This window comes from Ursus arctos, unplaced genomic scaffold (assembly GCF_023065955.2).
Source record: "Ursus arctos isolate Adak ecotype North America unplaced genomic scaffold, UrsArc2.0 scaffold_2, whole genome shotgun sequence".
In the NCBI taxonomy this organism is placed as follows: domain Eukaryota; kingdom Metazoa; phylum Chordata; class Mammalia; order Carnivora; family Ursidae; genus Ursus; species Ursus arctos.
The window spans coordinates 6,144,272-6,157,706 of record NW_026622874.1 but is presented as its reverse complement, the minus strand read 5'-3'; the positions used below and the strand labels follow the sequence as shown (position 1 = coordinate 6,157,706).

At 51.9% G+C, this 13,435-nt stretch overlaps 1 protein-coding gene across 14 annotated transcripts in view; it reads right to left on the bottom strand.

Moving 5' to 3' along the window:
• Nucleotides 1–1,303: 1,303 nt before the first annotated feature.
• CDC42BPA (CDC42 binding protein kinase alpha) overlaps nucleotides 1,304–13,435 on the bottom strand; it is a 309,574-nt gene continuing 297,442 nt past the window's right edge. For 7 of the 14 annotated variants that reach the window (XM_057314949.1, XM_044387983.3, XM_044387984.3 and 4 more), the window contains 4 exons: nucleotides 11,095–11,280; nucleotides 8,143–8,260; nucleotides 3,249–3,406; nucleotides 1,304–2,800 (listed from right to left, as the gene is read on the bottom strand). In XM_057314949.1, coding sequence (XP_057170932.1) covers nucleotides 2,669–2,800; nucleotides 3,249–3,406; nucleotides 8,143–8,260; nucleotides 11,095–11,280 — 594 coding nt within the window. In that variant the 3' untranslated portion in view covers nucleotides 1,304–2,668. The remainder of the gene's footprint in view (nucleotides 2,801–3,248; nucleotides 3,407–8,142; nucleotides 8,261–11,094; nucleotides 11,281–13,435) is intronic. The other 7 variants (XM_057314950.1, XM_048225088.2, XM_044387987.3 and 4 more) reach the window with 1 other exon arrangement.

Genomic DNA, 13,435 nt, shown 5'->3' with positions numbered 1-13,435 from the left:
GTGCGTGCGTGTGCCCAAAACTACAAAAGTGAAATCTGCTTTAGTGAGCATTTGACGAGGAGGAAGGCTTTGTTTTTGGCAAAAAGAATATATATATATATATATATATATATATATATATATATATATGCATATAATTTTTATATACCCAGAGCACACAAGATTAAATTAGTTAGAATTCAAGGGTAGACGACAAATTGGCTGGACATAGATAGCACCAAAATACCAATACATACAGACTATTCCAGAAATGCCTCACTGAGCTGTCCCTCCTACTGTGAAATGTGTGCCTGCTGCCAGACGTGATTTTAAAAGGTCCTGCAAGAGAAGAGAGCAAGACTTCGGGCAGCATTCCCTCCTCCCTGACCTTTGCTCCTGATCCCTCTGAACCATCAGTAGGTTTTCTGTTTCCCTAGAACCCATTCCCTGCCTTTTCAGATCATTCTTCTCAGGAACTTCTGTAGGTAACGGCTTCGCATCTGAGGGGGGTAAGCCCAGGAGAAGGATCGTTATCTTAGGAAGAGCTGCTCCCCCCAACTGTTCCCCGTGGCAGCGTTTCTCCCCAACACTCCTGCCGTCAGGGTCGGTCCTGTCTGGGTGTGCTCTACGCGACTCCAGACTGCTGGGCACCGAGCACAAAGTGCTGGGGGGCGGGCAGGGACCACATCATTCCCACCTTCGGGGGCTCTCTTGCTGCCGTGACTCCCTGCAGTGCTGCTGGACCTCAGGTAGGGTGACACTTGGATCCTAAAGCATCCTTTAAAAGAGAAGCACCTACAGGCAACACAAATTCACACGCAGTTGTCGAAGCTGCAATGAATGGCTTAGTGCGGAGTCCCGTGACTCACGGCCGGGGAGCCAGGGAGGGGAGAGGCGAGGGGCCAGGGAGGTCAGGAGGACAGGCAGCGGCCACTGGCGGGTGGCTTCCGTCCCCTCGGGGGGAAGTGCCGAACTTGCGGACGGGGCTGCCGGGTCACAGGGCAGGGACCAAACTCAAGGTCTGATCCCGGGCATCCGGACGTTCAAGAGCATCTCACACGGCACCTCTTCCCCGAAGCAGAAAGATGGAGAGAGGACGAGCAGGCGGCCCCCGTGGGTCACCTCTCCCCTCACAGAGCCTCGGGCGCCTTCTCAGAGCAGCAGCAACCGGACACGGTCCCAGCTCTGCTGAGAAGCAGGCGCCCCGGGGGACACGGCGCTCGGACACTGCGACTAAGGCTCCACGCTCACCGAAGCTGAGAGAAAGGAGGAACTCTCGTTGCTAGGGCTCAGGGAAATTTAGATAGAAAGGAAGAGAGCCAGATTATCTTGACTTCCATGAGATATTTTTATTTCTCTTTCTCTGCTCATGTGCTTAACTGGGGAACTAACTGTGAAGGACTCCAGCCCTCCGGGTTGTGCACACGCTTCCCGGCAGCGGCGGGAACAGCAGGAGCGCCGCCAGGCCCCCTGCCTGGCGGGTCCCACACTTGTTTCCACCAGGGGCGGGAAAGAGTATTTGGTTAAGGCTGTTCAAGTCCTTGCATTTGAGGTTTTCTATTATTTGGTAATTAAACTCTCGGGCTTCTCTGAGGGGGCCCAGCCAAGGACGCGTCCTGGCAACGCAGGAAGGAACGGGGTTAGCCCAGGAGGAACGCACGTCTAGGAACCTTTTTAGGGACCTTCAGAAGCCATGACATCCCTTGCGTGCTTTCAGTGGAAGGGCTCAGGAGGTGACGAGACCGCATTTCTACATTCATCTGCAGAAAATACCAAAATACAATAAAAGCTGCAGAGTGTGGTTTGAATCCTACCACTAGCGAAAGACCTGGAAGTAAATCTGCCTGTTGACGCTGTCACTGAAGAGGCGTCCAGGGTTTGGTCAGGCGCTCGGGCCGCAGCCCAGAGCGGCCGGACCGGGTTTCGGAATGTTTTCCTGCAGCTCTTCCGGGGACGGCGGCCGTGACCAGAGAGGGAACTCTGACCCTTCTCGCTCTGCTTCTACTAAGGTCTAGAATGTCAGCTTGAGGCCTTCCTACCTTTTAAATTATTTAGCTGGAAAACAGACGAGAAACAACACATTTCTTTAAATTAAATGATCTCTCTCTTATATAGGAATCCATCTTTTGCTGAATACAAGATGCTTTTTACTATATACATTCAGTATTTAACCTCTACATTGTGTACTTATTTAAACTCTGTATTGTAGTAAAATATGCACTGTTTTAGTGAATAAGGATTTACTGGCAACGATCAGGTCGACATTGGCTGTGGGCGCAGGAGGAGGGCGGGGGCCGGCTGGGGGACCCGGCGCTGCCCGCGCCGCGGAGGCTCTGCCGTGCAAACCAGTCCGCCTGCCGTTCTTTCCACGCACGTCTGCGAGGTCTACTCGAGCTACCTTCGGGGAGGGGGACACGATGGTGGGAAGCAACTCTAAGTGTGTGAAATGGAATCGATATTCAGTGAAGCTGCTCATGGAAGTCTGCCTTGATGGCTGCTGCTGTTAAGTCGAGGGGGCGCGGGGGGCGGGGGGCTGCAAGTGCGATCGTCCGAGTCCCCGAGCCCCCACCCTGCTCCTGCCGTGGGCCCTGGGCCTTCCCGGCAGGGGCGGGGGATGGACGCGGAGACGGCAGTGGAGGGGCCGAGAGGGAGAAGCTGCTCTGGCGTCCGCTGCGAGCGCCGGAGCCGCTCACGGGTCCCAGCTCCCGCGGTCCGTGCTCTCCAAGGAGAGGCTCTTGGTCTTCCGGGGGGACACCGGGCTGGGCGGGCTGCTCAGGTTGGAGCTGTTGGAAGCTGTGGAGTGCCTCGGGGAATCCGAGTCCTGCGGGGCCCCGAAAGGACGTTAGTGAGAGGCAGAGGCGCAGGAGGGGCGCGGCCCCCCACAGGTGACCGCGGCCACCCCGAGCAAGTAAGCGGGGGGGGGGGGGGTGACTGGTCTACTGTCAGTAATGAAACCCCTTTTCTGAGGCCAATAAAGGGCGCAGAATAGGGCAAAAGTTCAAATCCTTTCTGCAGGCCTTTAGAAGTGTGGGTCCGTGTCACACAAAGGCTGTTACAACATCTGTGCAAAACTGCAGTGTGCAGCGCAGGCAACCCGCCGAGCCGGCCCCCCAACCCCGCCCCCCGCTGAGCGTGCCCCTGAGTCCCGCCACCCCCCCCCCCCCCCCGATTGCTGCGGAGGCCACTCTCGAGGTGGGGGCATCACTTCGCTAAGTGCACAAGCCTTTTTAATCCAGACCGAACGTCGCTGCTGCCCACGCCCCACTCACCTCACCCTCGAAGTCCCTGGCCGGGGCGTCACTTCCCTGGTCCATGCCTCCGGAGGACAAGGAGCCCTCCGACGGGGAGGGCATGGGCTGCCACTTTGCGTTGTAGCTTCCTCCGGAGAATTCTCTCTTTAATGCACTGCCGTTCTGTGCAGACGACCCTGCAGGACAGCATTCAGGTAAGGCTTGGCTGAGAACCGCACGCGGACGGCCGAGGGGATGGCCCCACAGAAAGCATGCAGACGGGGGAGACCCCAGGGCCAGCGGCCGAGGGGCAGCATTCTCCAGGCCACCGGCCTTTGCACCCATCACGTCACTGCTGGAGAATTTGCATGAAAAGCAAAGGGACAGATAGAAGCATCTTCGTCCCACAGGGCAAGAAGCCTGAGATGCGAAAGTGAGGGGAGTTTCTGTAAAATCCCCCTCTAGTTTGGTCTCAGAGCCGAGGCGCCTCGAGGAGGGACCAGCGCCACGCAGAGGAGGGAGAAGGATGGCGGAAAACCCTTGAAATACTGGGGAATTGTTCGGACCTATTTAAAGCTCTCAGCATTCCTTCTTGTTCTTCAGTTTTTGCTTAAAAAACATCTTTATCTTGCTGAGCTTCCATATTAAGACCACGGGTCTAAAGAGACTGCCGAGGTTTTCACGTAAGATACAGACCGTGACCGTTTCCACTTGTTGCTGGTTGAACAAATCCCGATTTAGTGTTTTTACACTAAGAATTCAGTAAGTAATAGCATCAAAAGAGCCCGTGTCCAGCACCTCAAGTATCTCACGGCCACGAGAGTATGGAAGTCCCCATCCACGCCAGGGCAGGAACCTGCCCGGAGTGGCCCCGCGCTTGGTGACTCGGGCCGGCTTCCGTCCGGGGCCGCTGGGCTGCAGAAGCCCGAGCATCACCGTAACGACCCTGCACTGGCTCCCGACGCTGCGTGCACACCGCGCATCGTGTCGCCATGAAGGCGTGCCTGACTTTTCTGAGGGGCTCTCCTGGGTCCTTGGGTCACGGCCTCACTGAAGGCCAAGCTCATCCCAATTCCACGCCTGCCTCAGTGCCACGGAAGCTGTATTTTATTTTGTGCCAATGCTGTTATTCCGAAAGAACATCCACACTGCCAGCAGCTTCCGCTGCTCTGCTTGTCAACTGTGCGAGTGCGAGCATGTTCTCCTACCTTCCCGAGCCTCGGTTTCCATCCGTAGATACGAGAATGACTTCTACGTTACGGGGATTTTGTGGGAACAGCAGCCCTGGGTAGGCGGAGAACACAGTGGGAAGCGTAGGCGCACGGGGCCTGCTCAGGGCTCACCCGCTGCTCACCCGTCTCCTTGCCTCCATTCTAGGGCCCTTCGTAGAACAGAAGGCATTAATGCCACCTCAGTGACTTACACTTTAAGAACGAACTTGGGGAATGTTCCTTTCAAAGAAAAGTTACACTAGACCATTCCAATCTTCACACATGAAAGCAGGTCTATTTTGATTGACCAGCCAAAGGGGCCTGGGGACCGTCTGAGGACTGTGGTCCCGCTGACTGAGGCCACACAATTGGGCATGACCTCTTCTAAAGAGCGCTGGCTGATGGCTCTGGGGCTTGGGCGGCGAGGTGTCTGACTCTGCGTGACCTCAGGAGACGCGAGGCTCCCCAGTGAGCCAGCTGCCAGAAGTGGGTCTGCCTCCTTGGGGGGACCAGGATGGAGTCACAGTGGGAATCTCTGTGGAATCTCTTCATGTCCTGAAGCCATCCTGAGTCTGGCTCTGGAAGATCTGTGCTTCTGGTTGTGGAGACGGACAACAGGGTCCCCTATTCCTTCTTGTGCCTCTCTCGGCTGGCTGTCCTTCTGGAACCTTCTCATATGAGCTGGACTCTTCTGAAAGCCAGGAGGCACTGGACACAGAAGTTGCCCCTTGGGATTCCTGGGAGGGCCTTCCTCTTACCAAGGACCTCAAGGAGGCCACGCCTGCCGCGTTCCTGCAGACCTGGTGGGCACAGTCAGCAGGGACAGAGGCCCCTCACTGCGGCCCTCTCGGGGAGCTGGCCGCCTCAGCCCTGCACATGCCTGCATTACAGGTCCCATCTTTACCTGCCGTTCCATAAAACCGAAGTCCTGAAAACTGAAAGTGTTTTCATAAGCTTGATGTAAACCACGCAGCGGCAAACCTAATCTGAGCTAATTGGAGGCTGACTACAGAGCTTATTGGAAGACCACATTTATTTATATATTTATAGTGTGACCAGTCATGGATTTGGCTGCATAAATATCAATCTGTTTGTGGGTGCTGGCTGGATCTTACTGGAATGTAACACATTAAATGGTAGATTCCTAACATATATATATATTTAAAATCTGAATCCTGAAAACAAACAAAAACAACATCTGGCCCCAAGGGTTTTGGAGAAGAGATTGTAGACTTAGCTGTTAATGCTGTAATACTCTCTTTGCATCTCAAGTCTTGAGAACGTGCAGCAAGTTATAACGCAAATCCATTATCTCATGTAGCCGTCATCCATAAGAAGAAAATAAAATGGTTATCGCTTTCCCAACTGGCCAGATTTTTCACTGTGGTCAGGGCCACACCTGGGGCAGCAATGCTCTCAAGAGGCAGTGACACAGGGGTCATCAGGCCCACAACTGCCCTGGTACTCCCACCCCAGCCATGGGTCTGCGTGCTCCATAGTGTCCCGCACAAGGGGCGGGGAGTCCCCAGGAGAGGAGATTGTAAAATATCTGCCGTTTCCGTCTGGCTGCCTCCCTGGCCACCTGCTCGGGGGAAGCAGCCACAGCCGCGTGAGAGGCTGGCCGCTCACGCTCCAGCCACAGCTACAGGGACTCTGAGATGAGCGGGCCAACTCAGCTGCTCCCAGATCCCGCACCCTCAGAAACAGACATAATCAATGATCATTTTTTCTTTTTTTTTTTTTTTTTTTTAAAGATTTTATTTATTTATTTAACAGAGAGACAGCCAGCGAGAGAGGGAACACAGCAGGGGGAGTGGGAGAGGAAGAAGCAGGCTCATAGCGGAGGAGCCCAATGTGGGACTCGATCCCGGTACGCCGGGATCACGCCCTGAGCCGAAGGCAGACGCTTTAACGACTGCGCTACCCAGGCGCCCCTATTTTTTCTTTTTTTTTAAGAGAGGGAGAGAGAGAATGCCAAACAGGCTCCACGCCCAGTGTGGGGCCCGATGCAGGGCTCGACACCACGACCCTGAGATCGTGACCTGAGCCAAAGGCAGACACTTCACTGACTGAGTCCCCCAGGCACCCCCGGATCATTGTTTCGATCGGAGTTTTGGGGTACCGTGCTCTGCACGAGAGGTACCTACCAGAGCATCGCCCATCTCTGTAGTGCCAGGGTGGGGACAACAAGCCCCGTTGGCAGCAGGGACGTCCCCTCCGACAGCCAGCGCTCAAGGACCAGAGGCCACAGATACGATTTCTCACTAAGTGACTTCATGGGAAACCGAAGCTCGATCGTGTCCCCTGGGGGCCAGCTGTGGGTGTCAAGAGAGGCACCTGCACCCTGGGGGGCACCCCGCACTCACAGCGTCCGACCTCTCGGCCGATGCCACGCTGCCTCTGAGAAAGTGGCGGAAGAACAGCCCGAGGCTACGAACGATCTCCCCCCAAATCAGAAGCCACGCTGACCGTCCGACGAAGCTCAAGGCTTGGGATCCACGAACTACCCGAGCTCTCTGAATTCAACAAGACTGACTTCTACTTGCTGCCGTCAGATGCCGCCTCTGTCCAGCCCTCACTCTGGGGCAGGCGGCCACTGGCGTCCCTGCGCTTTTCCTCAAACGGAGCCTTTTCACGTGCCCCCCCCCACCCCCGAAGTCGCTCCCGGTCCTAGTGGCGCAGACGCCTGCCCAGCACGGAGCAGAGTTTTCTCTCCAAGGCCCCTGAGCGCAGGGTTCTGGGTGGAGTATAAGACAAGAGACGCTGAGGTTCAGGGTGAAAGGAGAGAGGCCGACAATAAAGACGGCGAGCCGCGAGGAAGCAGGTGCTCGGTCACATGCGACTGTACCCCCTGCGCCCCAGCAGAAGACCTGCCGTCTCCTGGATGTTCACCGGATCAATGGCGAACTCCATCCCAAAACTACGATCTTGAACCTTCCTCGTGTTCTGCCGGTCCTTCCAGAACCCTGCCCCCCCCCCCCCCCATTCCAGCAGGAAACCGAGGGTCACCTGGAACTCTTCGCTCTCCCTCGCCTCCCACAACTAACTCCCCGCCAGGCCTTACTGATTTCACCCTGACACGGCTCCCCTCTCCCCTCCTCTGCAGCCATCCCCCGGGGCCGTCCCTCGCCGGCCGCTCTGACGCCCCAGCAGGATGGACGGAGCTTGCCCTGTGTCCAGTCTCCACCTGGCAGACACAGGGTGTTTTTAAAAAATGTAAATTGGAGAAAAGTCCTTCCCTTTGGACTCCCTCTAAATTCTTTAGAGGCGTCCTGTTGCGTTTCTAATAAAACAGTCTCAGCTTGCTCGGCACGGTCCTGCTTGATCTGACCCTTGCCTCCCTCTTGTGCTTTATTTCGTGGGTCACTCCCTGACTACCAGGTGGCCACACTTGCCTTCGTGCAATTCATCAAACATGACTCAGACACGGCTTCGCCCGTCGGGAGGGCACGTGACCTTCCTAATTCCTCTCAGTGTGGCTTCGTCCCCAACGGCCACCCCTTGTTACTCTCTGACGGTGCCCTATTTCTTTCCTTCGCAGCGTCGATCATCACAACTTGTGGTATAAAGTGTCTGTCTCCCAGGTGCACCGTGAGCTCGAAAGGCACCCCACGATCATTTCCCCCACAAGCGCACATGTGCTTCCTCGGCACAGCCCGGGAGCGTGCATGCGTGGGACAGGTGAGAGCAGGGGGCCCTGGGCTCCCGGGGGCAGCACTTACTCGCTGACAGGCCGCTGCTAGCGCTCATGGAGCGGCCGGGCTCAGGGCGGGATTTGGTGATGGATGGAATACTGACTGAGCCGCTGAACACCGTCCGACTTTCCTGAGGCCGAGGGTTCTGAAAGCAAAACACAGAGAGAAACTCTTCAGCCAGAGAGAAAGTGATTTTTTTTTAAAGATTTTATTTATTTATTTGACAGAGAGAGAGAGAGAGAGACAGCCAGCGAGAGAGGGAACACAAGCAGGGGGAGTGGGAGAGGAAGAAGCAGGCTCCCAGTGGAGAAGCCTGATGTGGGGCTCGATCCCAGAACGCCGGGATCACGCCCTAAGCTGAAGGCAGACACTTAATGACTGAGCCACCCAGGCGCCCCAGAAAGTGATTTTCTGCAGAGATGTCTACTTCTCACTTTAATTTCAACAAATGATCTTGACCAGAGTGAACAGACTGCATAATCCCCCCTGCCCCCAAAAGTATGAAACCCTAACAGAAGTCACCTGGCCCCAGTCAAGGGAAGTGCTCATCCTTGTACTTAGTGAGATGGTTATCAGTAAACAGGAGCTCTCTTTGTTGTGACAAAGTTAAGTAAAAGTTATATGGTTAGAAGGGACAGCAAAGTGCAGAATTACATGGACATTTGCAGATAATGGACACAAAGTTTCTGCTACTTCTGAGATTTCTACTAGGATGACTCCACTAGCTGAACAGAATAAGCCGGCTTGGAGGCACGGCAATGAGGAGTGTATTTTTCTCCAGTAAATGTACTGGGCGACACGGTCGCACCCCCACTCCCCAGGCTGGCGGAGCGGCACTGTGGGCCCCAGACAGCACGTCCCCATAGCCAGGGGGAAGTGACCTCACTTGGCAACACTGGTTGGAGAAGTTTTCCATCACATTATGGAATGGCTTTGGGGTTCCGGGTAGAAAAATGGGCCAGTGAGTACTTTGAAAGTCCTACACGGCTTGAAAGGAGGCGTGGAGAATGAGCTGTCTGAACTTGGCTGAGAACAGAAAGCACTTGGCCGCCTCGACGGACCGAAACGCTGGAGACCAGGAGGAGGGGTGGCTGACGCCTGAGAGAAGATTGTGTCAAAACAACTAACATCGGGCCAAGGTCGGCAGTCCGGAAAACACGCGTTAATATCGTGTGAAGAACTCGGGAGCCACGGCGGCGGAGAGCCAGCGGGCCGCAGAGCCAACCGCTGCCATACTGGGTCACAGACCAAATCTGCAAAGTCCATTTAATTCTTACTGTGTTACTTATTCAAAGCAAATGCTTTCCCTTTTTCCAAGAAAATAAAACAACTGACACTGAAAGAGCGCCAGCATTTTAACATCCACGCGTAGAGCAGCAGCCCCCGAGACAGCAGTGACAGGCACGGCCGAGGAGAGAGCAGGGGATGGGAAGGTCAGTTTCAACCCCTGCATCCTGACTGTTTCCGCTGCAAGGCTTCTGACACCTTGGTGGTGCCCTTCCCCCCAGAACAAACCCAGCCTCGAATAAATGGCATAAATTAAGCCTGTAAAAATATACCAGTGGTTTAGTAACACCGATGCTGAAGTAATGGAAGACTCACAGGAGGCATGCTTTGTGAGGAAAAACTCCACAAAAGACGGTTTACCATTCATTCAGCTGGAGTTCGACTTCTGTCTAAAGTGCCAGGAAACCAGCTTTGCTGGTCTTTTCTGTGCGCAAATATGCTTTGGATTAGGAGGAAACTTCCACTGACGACGGTGTTCCTAACTAGCAAAGGACTGACTTACAGAACGTCTCTGTCATCTTTCATGGAAAAAATTCTGACCAATTAAGTTCCACAACACTCCTCTGGAATCCACCCCTTGCAATCTGTTACCAAGCAAACTAAGTCTTATTTTTATCATCGTTGATCTCATTTTGTCAAGTAAGATATTGAAATGACATTATATAGTTTCGTGTCAATGCCATTTCAAACATTACAATTTAGGCTACTTTTCTAATACAAACAAAAACACAAAAATAAACTTACCCTATAGTTTTCTATGCAAATAAAAAATTGGTGCTACTATTTTGCTAAGTCAGGGGGTGCTGCGGGACACAGGTGTGCAGGACAGAATCCAAGCATCTTATCTGCAAAATGAACTTGAGAAAACGTTCCTGAGGAGTTAGCTAAGCCTGTGGTTTTGGTGGAAGTACAGATAATCTGCCTTGACGGCCACCGGCTCTCCGGACACTGCAAGGTCCCCGGTTACAAAGCTATCAGGCTGAACCGAAGGGGCCGCCAGCACGGGCCACAGTCCTTCTGAATGCAGCCCCTTGTGTCAGTTCTCCCTCTGATTTAGTTGTTAGATCTTGGATCCTGGCTGGAATGAAAGGCCTATCAGTACCTGGAAGACTAGTGAGATTATCTTCTTTTTCTCATTTTTCCTGTGACTCGTTAATACTATTGTAATTTTTACCTGGGAGATTTTTAAACTTTTCAAAAAGGGGTTTACTGTAAAAGAAGGCCTGTGGCTAGGCCCTGCCACAGACTTGAATGTCACTAACTGAAAAAATTGTCTCTGAATCAAACTGGTTCTAGGCTGAATGAGCTATAAAAAAATGGAGAAATTCTGGGATTCCCTTTTTGTTTGTTTAAACAGAATAAAGACCCACACAGGGGCTATTTTTAATGATGGTATCTGGAAAGGGAAAAATCACGATGGGAAAATCCTCTATGAAACATAAAAAAACCCTCCACCACTGTTTAAAAACTAAAAGTGAAATCCTCCCCTGTCTTCATGTGTTTCCTCAAAAAAAGAAACAAACTCGAAGAGGAGGAGGAGGAAGAACAGAGGTTTGGCAGAAGAGAAGCAGGCCGAAGGCACACATTCACAAAGTGCCCCCCCACCCCCCCCAGCAGAGTTACTTGTCAAGCAAGCTACAGGATGTCCGCACACGGTTAGTGGAAGTTAACCCCTGGCTCAGCTGTTCATACCCTCAGAGTCATAAAGCTTGGTGTACCGGGGACAGAGCGCAGAGACGGGGAATACTCGGGGTTTATGGAATCAGGAGAGAGAAATTTTTCAGCAGAATTAACAGTCATGTGATAGATGTGCTCAAAGTTGATCGGAGAGGAGATCAGGCCGGAGTGATGATGAGGGGATGGATGAGGGAAGCCTGGCTAACGAAATGACAGGAAGAAGAACAGAAGTCGTAAGGTCATGAGAACGGATTCAATGGTCATACGTGACATTTCACAGCATGCACGGAGCAGGAATGACAGATCTCACATCAGAACCGAGTCCTTCATGAAATACTTTCAGGCCTTGGAGAGGTAAATTTTGTAATCGCCCTGCGGTAAACAAAACTGCTGATGTGCAAAAGATCATTCGCTTTATAAAATTATTTTTTTTATTACTATCATCAAGTGAGCAAAAACTGGACTTGTGGAGACACAAGGAGACTTTCAGAGTTTAGTTGAGGATTTTCTTACGCGATAGAATCAAAATATGGCAAAAACACACCAACAACAAGGACAGAAAAAGCAAGAAAGCGAAAGAGCAGCGAACCCACAGCCAGAAGCACTATGAAACTGTTTCTGTAGAAACCGGAAACCATTTCCTGGGATCTACAGACTCTTGACGTGTGTTTGTTTTTACTGATCTTATTTTCCTCTGACAAGAGCAGTGAGGGACTGAGGAAGAACTAATCACTGGCGTGACTCTCAGCAGCCCACACCTGTCCACTCAGACACCCAAAAGGACAGGTCTGTTTTTAACAAGGGGAAAAAATCTTCCCTTCCACGTCTGGGTGTATTAAAACATCAAATAACATAATACTAAAGATACAGAAAAAGCTTTTCAAATGGAGGACTCCAGTTTTTCAGGTACAATGACTTCTGAGTAATCTGGGAGCCGTCACTCAGCACCCAGCCACCGTCTCTGAGCGGCACTTTCAAGGTTCAGGCCTGGAGTGGCCAAGGAGTTCAGGGGCGGGAGGGAAGGACTTGCGGGGAGAAAGCTGGTGGAACACGCCCTCCCGAGCTGCAATGAGCCGGCTTTGCTTAACACAACCTGGCAACTTACGCAGACTTAAACAAAAGCTCTTCTATGAGATACTGTTTGAAGTTTAGAGATGGGCGTGAATCAGTGCCTTCCAAGGTTATTTCCAAAAAGAAAAAAAACTACTGATGTCAATGTCACTTTGACTTGAAGAAGCAATATTACTTCGCGGAGCTGTAAGGGGTCACCGAGCTAGAGACGCGGTCTTCATGAACAACTCCAGGGATGGGTAAAAGGCCAGGAGAAATGTCATGGGCCAAAAATAAATCTTCTGGAGATAAACTATTATTCTTGTATTCAACTGCAGAAAAATCTGCCCTCTGTTGCCAGTGCCCACTATGAACAAAAGCAAAGGACAACCAGGATTCGAGGAGCTACTGCAGTAGGGACTTCTCAGTCCCACGCGCCGCTTCCCACTGACAGCTGATACCCTCCGGCCACACTGACGCACGCGTGAAGGGCTCCCATCGGACCCAGGACTCCCTCATCCTGATGATCTCTTGCACATTTGTGAGGCAAACAATCCTCTATCAGTGTCATTTTGGTACACAGAAGAGCTTCTAAAAATATCCAGTAAACTCTCTAAGCTCATAAGTATTTCCCAGGAAAACAGTACTGATATGAGTAAGTTAAAACATAAAACTGTCTGGGGTACATGCCGCTCTTTGCACGGATGATAACATGGAGCTCTGGGGTTTGAAAGCTCTTCTGACACATATTAACGGTAGGTGAATTTAATTCATCTTAATTTTTGGAAAATTTTCATTAAACACAGATAATTCCATTGCAGCAGAAAGGACATATTAAAACCTGGGAACCTATTAAAATATCATAAGCTTTTCAAAAAACATATATACACACAGATACACACACGCATATTACTAATTTTTTTCAGACGTGCATACTAACGTGCTGTTTACCAGTGTCTCCCCCTAGACCAGCACGGGTCTGGGCGGACAGTTTACCAAAAATACGGGCTAGGTGGTGAAGTGGGTGCCTATAAACACCCCCGGCTTGTACGTCCCTTGCTAGTAAAGGGAAGAAGGCCAGGTGAAAATGAAACTAAGGCGAAGAAACAGGTTTCAAAAATGTACACCAACTTCTTGTCCTGGAAATACAAAAGTGCTTACAAGGTAAGAAAGGACTGGAAGAAACATTAAAAATTGGACTGCATTCTAGGGCTGAGGGGTACATGTGTTAATGACGGAAAGAGCCAACGAGGCAGTCATGGGGACAAGAAATGCTAAAACTCAAGAGGTCTATTGGGGACAAGCG